The sequence below is a fragment of the Nicotiana sylvestris genome, chromosome 11, assembly GCF_000393655.2.
Source record: "Nicotiana sylvestris chromosome 11, ASM39365v2, whole genome shotgun sequence".
Classification (NCBI taxonomy): domain Eukaryota; kingdom Viridiplantae; phylum Streptophyta; class Magnoliopsida; order Solanales; family Solanaceae; genus Nicotiana; species Nicotiana sylvestris.
In genome coordinates, this window is record NC_091067.1 from 83,140,985 (window position 1) to 83,157,299 (window position 16,315).

General features: G+C 36.6%; 2 protein-coding genes and 1 non-coding gene across 4 annotated transcripts; 2 read left to right on the forward strand and 1 right to left on the reverse strand.

The window, feature by feature from the left end:
- The first annotated feature begins 481 nt into the window (after nucleotides 1-481).
- On the forward strand, nucleotides 482-7,667 carry LOC104216868 (uncharacterized). The gene is made up of 5 exons (XM_009767005.2): nucleotides 482-724; nucleotides 5,663-5,931; nucleotides 6,475-6,711; nucleotides 6,821-7,038; nucleotides 7,134-7,667. Exons 2-5 carry the CDS (start codon nucleotides 5,680-5,682, stop codon nucleotides 7,381-7,383), a joined length of 957 nt encoding a protein of 318 aa, XP_009765307.1. The 5' UTR covers nucleotides 482-724; nucleotides 5,663-5,679; the 3' UTR covers nucleotides 7,384-7,667.
- Nucleotides 2,052-2,206, forward strand: LOC138882437 (5.8S ribosomal RNA). The gene has a single exon (XR_011404041.1). It is a non-coding gene; the product is annotated as a 5.8S ribosomal RNA (ribosomal RNA).
- A 1,011-nt stretch (nucleotides 7,668-8,678) lies between the features above and the next one.
- Nucleotides 8,679-15,768, reverse strand: LOC104216867 (anaphase-promoting complex subunit 13). Of its 2 annotated transcripts, none has more exons than XM_070162578.1 (4): nucleotides 15,663-15,768; nucleotides 14,980-15,088; nucleotides 14,282-14,335; nucleotides 8,679-9,089 (listed from the first exon to the last, which is right to left on the reverse strand). In XM_070162578.1, the coding sequence occupies exons 2-4, from the start codon at nucleotides 15,059-15,061 to the stop codon at nucleotides 9,028-9,030; spliced, it is 198 nt and encodes a 65-aa protein (XP_070018679.1). In that variant the 5' UTR covers nucleotides 15,062-15,088; nucleotides 15,663-15,768; the 3' UTR covers nucleotides 8,679-9,027. The 2 variants fall into 2 exon arrangements, with proteins under 2 accessions (XP_070018679.1, XP_009765305.1); XM_009767003.2 differs by having other exon boundaries at nucleotides 15,656-15,768.
- Between the last annotated feature and the right edge of the window lie 547 nt (nucleotides 15,769-16,315).

Consider the following 16,315-nt stretch of genomic DNA (forward strand, 5'->3'; position numbering starts at 1 on the left):
TTATTTTACTTAGTAAGTGATTAATTAAGAATATCATATTTAGCTGGTTATTAGTCAACAAAATTGATTTTTTACGTAGTAAGCAAATGCCAATTTTGCTTAAAATTTAATTTAAAACTATGATTAAATTAATTGAAATAAGCTAAACAAGACAACAAACAACCCAGTGAAATCACACAAGTGGAATCTGTGGAGGATAGTGAGTTCGCAGACCTTACCCCTATCGGGGGAGTAGAGAGACTGTTTCCAAAAGATAATCGGCCTAAACAACACACTCTTGTAATACTCTAGTTCTCCATATTTTTAAATTTAAATTCGAAAAAGGAGAAATAAGACCATCATTTGCAATGAGATGGCGGAAAACCTTTATTTCGAAATGGATGCAGCGTTATTAAGTTTAGAAACAGAAAACAATTAAAATAAAAGTCAAGTCAGGTTGGCGCATGAAAATAAAAAAATAGAGTCAGGTTGGAACGGCAACGAGCTACCAATATATTCACGAAATAGGAAAAAAGAAAAAGAAAAACCGCATGCAGGGAAAAAGGGAAAAGAGTAACAAACAAAAACCAAAGCAAGAGAGAACACATCAGAAAGCAGCAGTATACAGAGTTGTAGTACCAACTGTGAGTCACCCACCGGAGAGAGAACAATATTACCATTTACTGTGGTGCTCGCCGGAACCTCCATCGTCTCCGGCTGCCGGAAATTCTCTTTAAGAACCACTGTACTCTCTCTCTCTCTCTCTACCCTTCTCTGTTTCTGTATGTTTTTCTATTTGATCTTCTCTTTACAATTTGTAAAGCTTCATACTTTATTTATTCCATGATTATTTCTTGTTTTCTTGCTTCCTATTTTATTCACCCTTTATGTGCAGTGTTACATAGAAAATTATCAATTAATTAATTTTAAAAAAATACCCAACAGCTTTCCGAATAAGAGCTCTTGGGTTGTGTTAAGGGGATTCAGCATATATTGTATGTACTTAAAAAATAATCTTGACCTTGTATATACAGTTTACTTTTCCAGCGCGCCTTCTAGCTCTGCCTCTAGTTGTAGTACTTGCTATATATCTAGAAATCAATTCTTTCTAGAAATATTGATGTATAGATTTTTATGCTAGAATCCTAATGATCATAACATAAGATTTGTAGAAGTAGGATTAATTGTGTCTTACAGTGGCTTACACCTTGAATTTCGCCTAGTTTAGTTGATCAATATTTTCTTCTAATACATGCAGTGCCCATGGTGGCATTATTTGCATTAAGAAAGTGTAACTTATGCAGGTAAATGGGAAATCAAAGGGAAAATTTATTCATTTAAACTTTAAAGAGAACCGATTACAAGATTATTGAAATTCATAAACCCAATCAACAATCAAGATTAAAATTACCCAAAAAGGAAATATCTTTACCTGCTCCAACTTGGTCCTAGAATTGAGAAGATGGACGTGAGGAAGAGAGAGAAGGGAAGGAAAGGTGATAGAGAGATAAGATCATTTGGGAATGTACCAGAATTTGGTTAAACTTCCCAGCCTACAACGACATCGAAGATAGTTCCTTATAGTTGTACCATGTGGATTGTGTAAAGGGTTGCAAAAGGTTTTGTAAAATCTTGCCTACTCCACCCACTGTCTTTAGGTTTTGGATTGGATGTCTGAATTTTCAACATGGTACTAGATCCAACTTTTGGTAAGCCCGTTCTTACTATATGTCCGCATCAACATTCACGGGTGCACTCCGGAATATGGTTACACGTAGAAGGGTACTGAGTTAAATAGTTTTCCTATATGGACTGTGTAAGGGTTTCTCAAGGAGTTTATGGGGTTCGCTCTAGGATGACCAGTGGTTGAAGGAACTGGCCGTCCTCAACTGTCAAAGGCACTTAGTCACTGGCTGTACGTGACAACCTACTCTCTTCTTTAATTGGAAAATATGGAACACTGGATGTATCGGTGAATTAGTAGGTACTGCCAGCTTGTATGCCACGAAAGGCTTCATAGGGATCATAATGTTATGCATACATCTTAATGTTCTTTTGAAGGTTGATTCAAAAATTCTTAGCAATGGATATCTTGGCTCACGCATTGATGAAGAACATAGCGAAATGTGATACTTGGTGTGAATTGCAGAACCATGCGAATGGTCGAGTCTTTGAATGCAAGTTGCCACGAAGCTTTTAGGCCAAGTGCATGTCTCATGCATTGCATTGCAAAAAAATCGAAAAGAAAAAGTTGATTCAAGTTCAAGATTGGCTATAAGATTGCAACTTTAGATACACCTGTACCATTTCTGAAACCCCTTGTAACCTCCTTTCTACGTAAAATATTTCATTCTACTTGGGCTTAATTCAGATTATCCTTGATTGTCCGCATCATTTGTTGTCTCTGTTGTACCATATCTTCTCTTATACCATATCTTGGTCTGCTTGTAAAAGAGAACGTGGCTGCCCTGTCCAATGGACAGCCCTATGTGTGCAAAGTGTGATGTTGTACTCTTGAGAACAGAGTGGTAGTTATAATACCATCATTCTGCAATTCAATCCACTTACACTGTTGCTTTGTCTCTTTTTTAGTTTTTATTTTATTAGTTACGCCATTGTTTTGACCTTTGAGGTTTCATTGCCTTATGGTAGCCTTTTAAACACCTATTAATACTTTCATTCATTTGTTTACAAATGGTAGGCTGTACAATGTTAAGAGCAGTTTCCATTGCCTTGAATAGATTCTGTCAAGATACACTAGTAAAACCAGGATCCTCATATATGGAGATGGACTGTGGTAAACCATGCAGCTTATATACCTCCTGTAGGAAGGATTTTCAAGGCAATAAAAACAACTTTGTTCTGTCAATCCATATTCACCAGTTTAACATCTTTGTTTTAGGAAGAGAGAAGACCTTTATGAAATCCATTGAGATTTTATTCCATGCATGAGCTGGTATAGTTGATGTTCATGGTAAAACAGGGTAGGTATGGCTTCTGACTTGGTTCTCTGACAAGTAATATTTTGACAAGAACCTCTATGCTTCTCCTTCATCTTAGGCCAATGGAATAGCAGCTAGATCCGTTTTGGTGTACTAATCTGGCTAGAATGACCCTCAGTCGGTACCTTGTGGGGAAAAAGAAGAGAACGAGCCCCAACCGGAGTTTGGCGAAGAACCTCGTCAATCTTTCTTCTCTTTTCTACTCTGGTGTAAATCCTCTTCTGGTATCTTCACATTTCACTGCTAAGAGCTTAACCCGGATCGCAATCAGGTTGTATAGTCAGTTCTGCTACAAGCTGCTGGGCTTCTCCATTTGAATTATAAGATGCAAGTATAATGAGGGACATACTATCAGATTCCTCCTAGTCTTTAGATCTCATATATAAGGCATCTAAAAACCCTATTCTCAAAGCCTTTCTTATATTGTACCTCATAGCCTATGCCTCAATGTAGCGCACCCCTTCTGCTGAAAGATTAGTCGCCTTCTGTTCCAGCAAATATTCCATGATTTCTATTCTGATTGATTTTCTTTTTGAAGATATATAATGGGTCCCTTTTAGTGTAAAGACATCTTCCATACCCTTCTATCTTGCGTGAGTTTCTAATATCAAAGTCCTGGAGAAGTATGATAATGTTAATACTGGTGCTTTGCTAATGGCTTCTTTGTGTTCACACGATGCTTTTTTGTGGTTCTTAAGTACATGCATTCTTCTTCAAGAGGTTGGTCAGAAACTTACTGATCTCCCCATAAGATTTTATAAACCCTTTATAGTAACCACTGAGACCTAGAAACCTAGAAGCTCTTCAATGCTTTGAGATTATTAGGTTTGGACCGAGAGACTATGATCTCTATATTGGATAGGTCAGTGGGTACACCTCCTCCTGTTATAATATGCCCATCTATCATATCTTCAGTTGAGAAAACGAGTACACATGACCTCTTTGTAAATAGTTGTTCCTGCCTTCCTATCTTCAGAGTCTGACTGAAGTGGCTAATCTAACCCTTTAAAGAGAAAATGTAGACTAATATGCCATTGGAAAAAGAACAACATGATTGTCTAAGCTGATTTTTGAAAAACTATGATTCATTAGGCTCTGAAATGTGGTTGGAACATTATTCAACCAAAGAACACTACCTTGAGGCTTGAACGTTGATGGGTCGTAAAACCTGTTTTACAAAAGTCAGATTCCTGCTTCCATTGATTTCTTAGATTGATGATATCCATCCCTCAAATCTATCTTAGAGTATAGCCTTGATCTTGCCAACTCATCAAGAAAAATCATTCATAAGAGGGACGAGAAATTTGTCTTTCACAAACACCTTCTTAAGCTATCTATAGTCAACACAAAGCCTCCATGACCCATCCTTCCTTTTCACCAAAAGGTCCTGATATAAATGGTGAATGTCTAGGTTGAAAGAAACCATTCTTAAGCATTTTAGCAACCAGTTCTTCAATTTCATTTTTCTGAAAATTGCTACAACTATAGGGTCTTATGCTCAGAGGTTTAGCCCCCAAGGTTTCAACGGTATAACACGATCTGGCATCTGTCAGGTCTTTGGTCCCTTAAAAGCATCTTGATGCTCCTCTAACACTCGTGTAATTTCAGTGGGAAACTCTTGTTGTTCTTTTTTCCTATTGTGCCTGGTGTGAGTATGTGTCAAATGGCTTGGCCTTTCCATATTAACTGGCCCATGATAGAAACTTTAATGGCTTGGAGTTATTTTACTCATTCAATCCCATTAAGAAATGGACACTAACTTGAAAGCTAGCTAATGAGGTGAGTATTATCCACGACCCCCTAAGGAGACAATAACCCCTTTTCTCAACCAATATGAGACACTTGAACAACCCCACGCCCAAGATTGTTCAATGGACCGTGGACAACATAATGTGGGGCTCAGCATGGGGAAACACAACAAGAGGGGTGAATGTGGCTCTGATACCATGTTAAAAAATTGATTTTGGGCTGGACCTTTTTTTTTAAAATTCTTTTTGATAACCAAGAAATCATTGAGGGTCATTTGGCACACGGTCTGAAACTCGACGGATAATGGGACCACCCTCTATCCTTCTCCACTTAAATACTAGGCTTTTATTCACAATAGAGTTTGAACTCTTGACATGCGCCTAACCCACACATTAAAGTTGCACTCATACCACTGAGCCAAAGCATTGTGGGCATGGATCTTGGGCCTAACTTAACTCCATAATCTTGCTTATAGGTGAGGTTTGCCCATGGCTATATAAGGAGACAATAGTCCATTCTTTCAACCGATGTGGAGCACACTAGCACTTTGTGCTCGTTTGTTCAAAGTTTTTATCATTGGATAAGCTGATTAATATTAATTCCTTTTTCAGATTATTGAAAAACGCAAACCGCGGCTTGGGAATTCTCTCTTTACCAGGAAAGAATTGTTTAGTGTTATTGATAAATAAGAAATCAAATGTTGGACTAATTTGAATTAACTTGAGGCGACAATGAAGTTATATACTGACGGACCTTTATGACTCCTTTTTCTCGTTTCCATTTTCATTTCCTTATTATGCAGTATCGTGATGGCTCTTGGAATTTATGTTGAAATTGCATGGAGTTCTCCTATTCTTCCTTGATGAGAATTTTATTGATGTTAATGTGTTTAAGTTGTGTTCAAATTGCACATGTGCCTTTGTGTTTGACAGGTTCGTGGTCTCAAATTATGAAGCCACACTCAACTGATGATTTAACCAAAGCCAATGCGAACAGTGAGAGTCGCATAAGAGAAAGTGAGTATGTGAGGCTTGTTATAAGAAGTGAACCAAGAATAGCTGAGGCAGATAATTTAGAGTCTCAATTACCAGCCAGAAAACGGTCTGCTGTGTGGTGTTTCAAGGCAATGATATGGTGTTCTATCACTGTAATTGTTCTTGTAATCTTCATAAAATGGGGACTGCCCTTTCTTTTTGAGAAGGTATTTCATCTCACTTCGCTTATGCCTTTGTGCTCTGTGTAAGCAAATTAGCATGTATGAGATTTCATTTTAACAAATTCATTGCATTCTAATGTAACCTATGACATGTCACTACTGAGAAGAGCATCAGTCACGTGTACCTGTTTTCTAAGGGCGCAAAACTAGAGCTTTCTTTAAAAACTTCGACCAAGGTCTAAAAATAGGGACAATCGAGAACTTTTAAGAACTTTTGCAGTCGAGAAAAAATAATTCTATATGTTTCATGTTGTTATGAGAAGGACGGTGGAAATGAAAATGATTCTGTGCAAGTTTCCATGTTTAAGAATCTTGATGTAGCTTTCAAAGGCGTCTGCTCTTGCAAGTTGCAACAAATGGTTATTCTCTTTTTTTTAGAAGTAGAGTTTCATAGTAAAGTCAATTTTCCTTCTTATTTTGTGTTCCAACAATGCAGTACTTAGCTTTATCATCTTGACACCATCGAATACTTGACCACCACTGTCATTTAATATTGGTATCGAATTCTTAATGTTTCTTTTTACATAGGTTCTCATTCCATTCCTACAATGGGAATCCACTGCATTTGGCCGTCCAGTTCTTGCCCTCGTACTTGTAGCTTCTTTAGCTTTCTTTCCAGTGGTCCTACTTCCTTCTGGACCATCGATGTGGCTCGCAGGAATGATCTTTGGATATGGTCTCGGATTTGTCATAATCATGGTTGGAACAACAATTGGGATGATCCTGCCATACTTGATTGGTTTGCTTTTCCGAGATAGAATTCATGTAAGATTGCTTACGTTTTATCTAGTCTCTACTGATTCATCAATTTTAACATTTGCCAATTGACATTTCCTCCTTATCCTACATATGGCATATTTGATCTCATCTGCAGCAATGGTTGAAGAGATGGCCTCGGCAGGCGACCTTGGTTAGATTGGCAGGAGAAGGAAGTTGGTTTCATCAATTTCGTGTGGTTGCATTATTTAGGGTTTCTCCATTCCCATACACAATCTTCAATTATGCAGTAGTAGTTACAAGCATGAGTTTCTGGCCTTATTTATGTGGATCAATAGCAGGAATGATTCCTGAAGCCTTTATATACATCTACAGGTAAAAACCCTGCCTATCCCTACCCCTTTCTATTCTATCAATAAAATGGTCATTCCTTGTACAATTAATTTTTTCTTCCTGCAATTTTTCTGTAGTGGTCGGCTAATAAAGACATTTGCTGATGTCCAATACGGAAACATCCACCTGACTCCAGTTGAGATTGTATATAATGTAATTTCCTTCATCATAGCAATCATCACAACAGTAGTTTTTACGGTGTATACGAAGAGGACACTGGATGAACTTGAAAGGGCTGAAGATATTGAGGGTGAAGGCTCTGTATTTGACAATGGCAAGCTAGAAATGGGGCCGCTTCCCAGTGGTAAAATCATGCGTTTGGATTGAAAATAGGGACAACTTTCATGCCAAATGCTGTTGGAGGGAATATATTTCATCTTTTAGTAACAAGGGTCTCCGGCCTGGGATATCTAAGGAGCTTAGTGTAAATAAATTTAGCACAGAGGCCTCCTTTTATATCCTTCCATATTTGTAATTACAAAATGAAAAGGGGAAAAAATAAAGAAGAAAAAGTTTTGCATAAAGCTGTGATGTCTAACTAATTGATTTTATTCTTTCACCAAGTAATGATAGTCTAACTTTGTTACAGAGAAAACAATGGTTCCCTGAGAATGGATGAGCCTGTTTTTGTCTTTAGTATATTGAAACTATTGTTTGTGAAAGGCTAACTGATTACACCAAAGATCAAGGTAACATAGGCTTGTTTTGTTGGCAAAGTTCAGCAGATGATGAGATATGCCTTCAATGACTGCTTGTGCAAGTATTTGATACTGTGAAAATAAGTTAAAATATTTTTTACACTGTTGGTACATATACTTGAACTCTATGGTTAATGTGAGACATTTGGGTAGTGGGGTAACGACTATGAACATTTGTCATCAACATTTAAAGGGGGATATAAATGAACAATTTTAGGGTATAGACCTCAATTAAATCTTAGGTTCAAGTCTCTTGAAGAAAGAATTTGTGTGGTTATTATGGAAATTTATAGTATAAATCATGGAAAGTCGATAGAATCCCATTTCTTTCCTATGCTTTACTTCTTAAGTCTTTCCTTTCAGTCATCTAGTTGCATTTTTTTTTTTAAACTTTATTTTCGTTTCTCTAATTTGAAGTTCCTAACTGTTACTACTACGTCTTTTTTTATCTAGATTTTCAGCTTGAAAGAATCTTTAGTAGTTTCTACATTATTCAGTTTTAAAAGATATTTTTAAAAAATTTGCATGGTTTTGGTAGTAAAGTTGAAATACCATGATGTTAAAATAATTTGTTGAGTTGAAAATTTTTCGACACTCTAGAAGAAAAGGAAAAAAAAAAGACATTTAACATTTTAACTTATTATTTTAGAAGTAGTAAAGTTGCGAGCCAAGAGCTCAGGCAGACTAGATTTCAAGGCAAACTACTCATTGCAGTTCTCTCAATATTAGTTGGTATAATTTGCTGCAGCGATGCTAATATCTATGTTAGTATCTATATATCTATAGATTTCAAGGACTATTCCTTGGTCTCTAATTGAAATTTGACTCCAAGGCGAATCTCAACATATGAGACAAAGGCTCACATTCAGATCCCATTGATCTGTCGTAAATGCAAAAGATTGCATCTTTTGTATCCTTACCATCTGAGTTTCATTTCTACGTATATAAACTGCCAAATATAAAGTAAAATTACTATTACAACAAGACGGTCAATTTGGTATAACTATCAGGAGGAATGGCCTTAACATCCACTAACATGCTAGCATTCCTGGATCTATTACCCTACTAGAGAGCATAGATTGCCAGGGCCACTAAGTGGACCAATCCAAAGATGACCATTGACAAACATATCGAGAGTACGAACAGTTGAAATTAGTTTGATACAACATTCAATGCTAATCAAGTACATGACTAGCAATACTTGCAATTTACTTACAACTGAAGACAAATTGACAATCTTTGGAAATCCAATTCACAAGCTTGATTATTAATGTCATGGATTTCCCAATGCAAGGTCATGCCATGTATCCCCATCAACTTGTTGAGCCTCTTGATCTGCAAACGGATACAACTCAATCATCCAAAAATGATAACTGACAGGAAGTAGCCAACATGAAAATAACCAACAAAATAAACGAGGCAAGATTCCTCAGATGAGGAACATTGAAAACATAGTAATTCTGATCTGTTAACTCATTAATATGTAATATTCCTGATATCATAACTCAACAAAATGTGAGTGAACCAGGAAATATTTAAACTGGATCATGTATAGATAATATTTGAAAGAATTACAGCCCATGTCACTTGGCCTAATAGCCCAACCGAAAATGGCCCACATTTGAAGCTCTTACCCTATTTAGCCCATGTTTTACATAACTTGAAAGAAACTTTTCAGCCTTTAGCCCACTATTAAAGACATAGTTTTAGGGTTTTTATTATTTTCTTCTTTCTTCATTCCCTTCTCTCTCTCACCGCCTCTCACTTCTTTCTTTCTAACCCACATAGATCCCTCCTCCTCTCTTAAATTAGCCATTAGCAATGTATTATGCTTCTCTTACAAACACACAACATCTGCTACATATTTGCCTCCCCTTTTCCGCAGATTATCTTAGTCAATAGCTGAAGCAACTTCAATTTGTGAGGAGCACAACAGCTTTATTCTCCCTCCTCTATCCCCCACGCAGTTCTGCCATTAATGGCTTAAGAAGGCTCGGGCTCCTACTCCGTCGTCCATGGTGGCAAGCAAAAGAATATTGAAGATTTTTGAAAGAAACATGAAAATACACACAGATCTGAAAATAAATAGCTCTCAAACTTGATTTGCACGAAAAAATAACCACTAATGTTGGAAAATTTTGAAGTTTGAAGTTCTGGTCATTATTATTATGACCTTGAAGTCTCGAATCTGAAATTGGGTTTGTATAAAAATCATAACTATGTAGCAGTTTGTATCAACATTGTATACTAGTGTATAATTGTGTATATGGATATACAAACACCTCTTATACACTATTATACATGTTTATACAAAGTTATACAGTATTGTATAATTGTGTATAAATGTGTATATTTGTGTATAATATTGTATAATTATATATTTTTCAGTTTATAAGGATGTATATACATTGTTAGTGTGTAAGAGGCCTTTACAGAAGTTTGACACTTTTTTTTTTTTTTTTGAATTGGTAACTATTGTATATATTATAACAATCAGTACATAGGTTGCACTGAAAACCAAATTTACATAGAGAGAATTTATAGATATTCTAATTTGAGACCTAGCAGGATCCTAGAATGTCTATGATTGTCAATGTATCTTCTGTGTACATCTGTTTGCACCAAAAACAAAATAGAAGAATACAATTGAGTTTGATCTTCTGCATTGAGTTGCTTCTATCTTCAAAACATCTAGTATTCCTTTCTCTCCAGACTGTCCACCAAATACATGCCGGAACAGTCCTCCATCTATCTCTACTAGTTGCTTCAGCTCCAGCTTCTTCCCAGCTATAGATGACATCTTTAATCCTGAATGGCATTGACCATGAGATACCCCTAAGACTAATAAAGATTTTCCATAGTTGGTCTGTAATCTTGCAGTGTAGAAACAGATGGTTGACAGTTTCTGCATTTTCCCCACACAAAAAACATCTTGAACACATAGAAATTCCCCTTTTTATGAGATTATCCTGGGTTAAAACCGCCTCCTTTGCTAGTAGCCAAGTAAAGCATGCTACCTTGTATGGAATCTTTGTTTTCCATATATGTTTCCAAGGCCATGTGTCTACCTGTTGATTATCATGATTCAAACTCTTATATGCATCCTTCACTCGGTAAATCCCTTTGTTGTACCTCTTCCACCATATTGAATCCAAACCTTCCTGTAGTCCTGTAAATGCTTCCAGCTCTTTGTAGAGGTCAGTTAATCTTGTTATCTCCCAGTCATTCAGCTGTCTTCTTAGAGCTATTTCCCATCCTTGACAACTCCTCATATCAGCGACTGTCTTATGCTGGTTTTGTGCTAAACCGAACATATCTGGGTATCTTTCCTTTAAGCTTCCCATTCCTAGCCAGTTATCATTCCAAAATGATGTGTTCCTTCCGTTGTTCACTCTTATGGAGGAGTGATTCTTCATTATTGGCCAAAGTTCTCTGATTGATTTCCACACACTTACTCCATATGATGTACTGACTTTTTTTGACACCCAGTTGTTTTCTTCACCATACTTGGCTTTGATCACTTTGACCCATAAAGATTGGGGTTCTTTAGAGTACTTCCATAACCATTTAATTCTAAGAGCCTTGCTTTGATTCTTCAAATTCCTTATCCCTAATCCACCTTGTTTTTTATCCATTGTTGTTGTCTTCCAATTGACCAAATGGAAGACCTTTTTCTCCTTATTGCCTTGCCAGAAGAATGTTCTTCGTAGTTTGTCCAATCTCTGTAAAATGCCTGATGGAATTGGGAACAAAGACATCATGTAAGTAGGTAGAGAGTCTAATACTGAGTTGATTAGAACTAGCCTACCCCCCAATGATAGATACTGCGATTTCCATCTTGACAACTTCTTCTCACACTTTTCTATGACTGAATTCCAGATTTCTTTTGATTTGGATCTTGCACCAAGAGGCATCCCAAGGTAAACAGTTGGTAGGGACCCAACTTCTCCTCCCAATATCTGAGTCAGTTGCCCCATGTTGTTAACTTCATTAATGGGAAAAATGTTGCTCTTTCTCCAGTTAATGTGTAATCCTGATACTCCTTCAAATAAAACCAAAATGATCCTTAAGAATCTAAGTTGGTCTTTTTCAGCATCACAGAAGACTAGAGTATCATCAGCATATTGGAGATGTGTGATCTCTAGATTGTTAGCCCCACTCCTGTTTACCTCAAAACCTTTAACCCAACCACTGACTTTAGCCGTTTTGATCATGTTGTTCAATCCTTCCATGGCTATGATGAATAAAAAGGGAGATAGAGGATCACCTTGTCTGAGACCTCTGTGTGAGTGAAAATAACCTTTAGGACTTCCATTTATAAGAATGGAGAATTTCACAGTAGATATGCAAAATTTCATCCATCTAATCCATTTTTGCCCAAAACCCATTTGTTCTAACATTCTTAGTAGGAAGCTCCAGTTCACATGATCATAGGCCTTCTCGATATCCAATTTGCATAAGATTCCAGGTTCTTTCTTTTTTATTCTTGAATCCACAGCTTCATTGGCAATCATCACTGCATCAATTATTTGTCTTCCTTTGATGAACGCCATTTGTTGAGCATCAACAAGTTTCCCAACCACCCTCTTAAGTCTTTCAGTTAAGACTTTTGAGAGCAGTTTGTAGAAGCTCCCTATCAGACTGATCGGTCTGAAATCTCTCAATTCTTTCGCACCTGTCTTCTTTGGAATCAATGTTATATATGTTGCATTGAAGCTTTTCTCAAACATCTCCTGTGAATGGAAGTTGTTAAAAGCCGCCATGATATCTTCCTTCAAAATGTCCCAACACTTTCTGAAAAAACCCATTGTGTATCCATCTGGACCTGGAGCCTTGTCACTTGCACACATCTTCAGGCTGCTCAGCACTTCTTGTTCCTCAAAGTTACTTTGTAAAGACTCCCTTTCCGATTCAGAAATGCTTGTAGTATTTTCGAAATTGACTGTTGGTCTCCACTGTTCAGGTTCTGTGTATAGCTCCTTGTAGAATTCAATAATCTCGTTCTCTATTCTTTCTGGATCCTCGATTACTTCATGTCGAATCATTATTTGGTCAATGTTGTTGTTTCTCTTGCGTGCATTTGCAGTCCGATGGAAAATTTTTGTATTCCTATCCCCTTCTTTGAGCCACAAAGCTCTTGATTTTTGTCTCCATGCAATTTCTTCATTCTTGAGTTGCACCTCAATCTCCATTAGAGTAGCTGCTTTCCTGACTGATTCCTCCTCTGTCAACGCTCTTAGTTGTTGCGTTGTCTCAAAATCTGCTAATTGACTTAGCAATTTTGATTTCTGCAGTCCCAGATTGCCTTCGTAACTTCTGCTCCATCCTTTTAGCTTGCCCTTGAGAGCTTTTAACTTGCAAGCTAAAATGTAATCAGGTCTTCCTGAGAATTCAAAAGATCCCCACCACTCTCTAATTATGTCCTCAAAACCTTCCACATTCAGCCACCAATTTTCAAACTTGAAGTATGATTTAGCTTGTTCCCACACACCGCAGTCTAGAGCCACGGGTGAATGGTCCGAAACCAGCCTTTGTAGGATAGTTTGCTTGATGTTTCTGAGTCTTACACTTCTTTCTCATCTTCTTTTTCGTGTAATGTGTTGTATGAGCGTTGAAGGGATTCTACAATTCATTTACCAAGTTTTTATTTTTATTTTATCATGTTGGATTGCTTCAGCAATTGCACATAAAAGTGTTTGAATTTCTTACCTTCAGATAATATGTATTATTCAGGATTTTTGAGTTGTGTTGTGGCTGATTTGCATTTTTTTATCAAATGCTTAATAATCAAAGGAAATCAACAGAATGAAAACAACTGGTTGTATACAGAGGGAGCAAAATAAGCTTTCTTTCGGGAATTAGCCTATTATTTTTTGGGCTATAGATTTGCAAAGTGGTATCTAGGCTGTTATGTTGCAAGTCAGGTGTGTGAGTTGTATTTATGTGAAATTATCCCTAGATATTTCTGATCCCATTAGTGCCGAAGCCCATTTCAGAAATAACCTAACTATAGCCTTCAAGTTCCTCTCATTACATCTCATCAAATGCTTATAAGCAAATCCACATGATACTATTTGAACTGATGTACGGTATAAGGGGTTCAACATCACAGAAAACAGAAACCTTTTCAGCACACACCAACTGTGGATCGAACAGAGGCTAGATTAAACTTAAGAAATGTTTGACATTCAGGCCTGCAAAGCCTACTAAAGAAATCTCAAAGATGATTTTAAATTTCAGCTTTCTGTTTACAACCGACATAACCACATATGATGTGCTTATAGATTTAACCAAGGAACTTCTATGTTAAAAGTATTCCCTATCTAGGGCACTGGAACCTCTATGACAGAAGCCATATAATAGCTAGTTTACAGATATTCTGTTCTAACAGTTTCTTTGGCGATAAACAACTTACACTTTAAGGTGTCATCTTTTGATCTCACATTTCGTACCCAAACAAATGATTAAGTTATAACTCACTCCCACATTCAATATTTTTCCAAGTGTATGGATACAAGAATACTTACTTGAGTCTTCATTGTCATCGGTCTTTGGAAGTAGTACGGGTGGTAACGGGAGATCTGCAGTAATAGACCAATTAAAATCAACAAATGCAAATTCTACTATGCTTCAATTCTAAAGTAGTTGGGGTAAAATATACAAATGCAAAATTAAAGTATGAGACAAAAAAATTATAAAAATATACAACAATAAGTATATGTCTGAGATGCAATACGTGTGTGATTGAGAAACCTCTAGCTTTTGAGAATCCCTAATTTGCCACAAATGATAATTATTTACTAGAGTGAAATAGATGATTCATATTAAAAGGCGAAAAGCCAAAAAAAAAAAAAGGGAGCTCAATAACTCTGCAGGATTTGATAAAGGAAAGTGCAAATTAAGAAGAAAATAAAAACTAGAAATGCAATTCAAGAATAATAACTAGAAATACAATAAAATATTATACGGACAACGGAATTGAAAAAAAATATATAATTAAGTGAAATGTTTATCATTTAGACTGCTCTCTTCAACACAGAATTCCATGTGTGATGCACGACTTGGCATCTTGCTGTCAAACTGAAGTGTTGCCTAATTGAGACAAAGCACTCACCACCTATCTTGCTCCAACTTTCAGAGCTTAAGCACACTAAGGGTGAGCATTTGATAAGACTGATGCAGTTGATTGATTGTTAATATAATAACAAGTGAAAGAGGATAATACCATCTTCAGGCAAAGTGTCTCGCATCCATTCCTCATCCACAATATCTATGAGGACTCCTAAGCTGAGGATTTGCTCTGCCATGTTTTGCTTTCTCTATACACCTTTCCACTTCAAAGATGAAATCTCTAGTTAAATGACAGAAACTCAAACAGGACATTCACATGTATGCAAAAAGTATCAAATTAAAGTCCTAAAATAGCCCCCCCTATCTTTGGGCTTAAACTTAAAATCTTCCCTCTTCTTTGACTTGGAGCACTAAAAGTCCTCATTGTTTGTCAAACTGGTGCACTTTTGTTCCCTTGCCAGATAAACCATTAGCTTTTAACAGAGAGAGCACCATAATTTCATCTCCAAAGACACTTGATGTGCAGTGTGAGTAGAAAAAGATGAGATTTTTTTTATACCCGACAGCCATTAAATATTTTATACTGAGAAAAAAAATACTCTTTTGTCTCGCGAATATAGATAAGATCAAACCCAAGTATTTAGAATTTAAAGATTCTCATAAAAAAAATAGCAAACAGCAACTGATTTTACTACCAGCCATAAACCCTAGACCCTCCCAAATCCCTATCATAAATGATCAGTACAAAGAAAATAGAAATGCAAATTGAACATCAAGTTCTCTATCATGCTAATTCGGGAAATTCTAGAGAGAGAAAGAGGGGAACTTACAACTTACGAGTTGAGTTCGCCGGAGAAGAGATGGAGGAACAAGTATGGGTTTTGTGTTACTTCAATCAATTCGGGTCAAGAATTGTTGAGTATTTCAACTTTTGAAATGAAATAGTCTTGACTACCAAGGGAATAATGTAAATGTAGGGGTGGTAAATGGGCGGGTTGGGTTAAATTTGGGCGGGTTAAGATAGGTTAGATCAATAAATGGGTTATTGCCCAATTCAGTCAAAATGTATTTGGGCTAAGATGGGTTGGGTCAAGAAAGGTTAAACAATGGGTCATAATCTAACCCGCCTAACTTGACCGATGTTTTAGAATCATGCTCATCTTGCATAAAAAAGTCTTTTACCTTATAATGTGTAAGTTGAAAAAATTTTGGGGTTGGGGGAGGGGGGGTCGGGTGGGTGATGCAGAAAAACGAAAAAAATAGAAAATTAAAAATAAAAAAAAACGTAATTTTTTTTTAAAATACAAAAAAAAAAAGTAAAATTGGAGCAACTAAATAAATTTCTATATAAGTTGGGTTGAGATACCTTTTGTTTTGGGTGAGTTTCATGGGTTGTATTTGGACTGTTTAATGGGTCAGAATGGGCTAATAGGTTAACTTGGGCTCAGCCCAAATTGACCCCATGAGCTAAAATATTTGTAACTCAACCC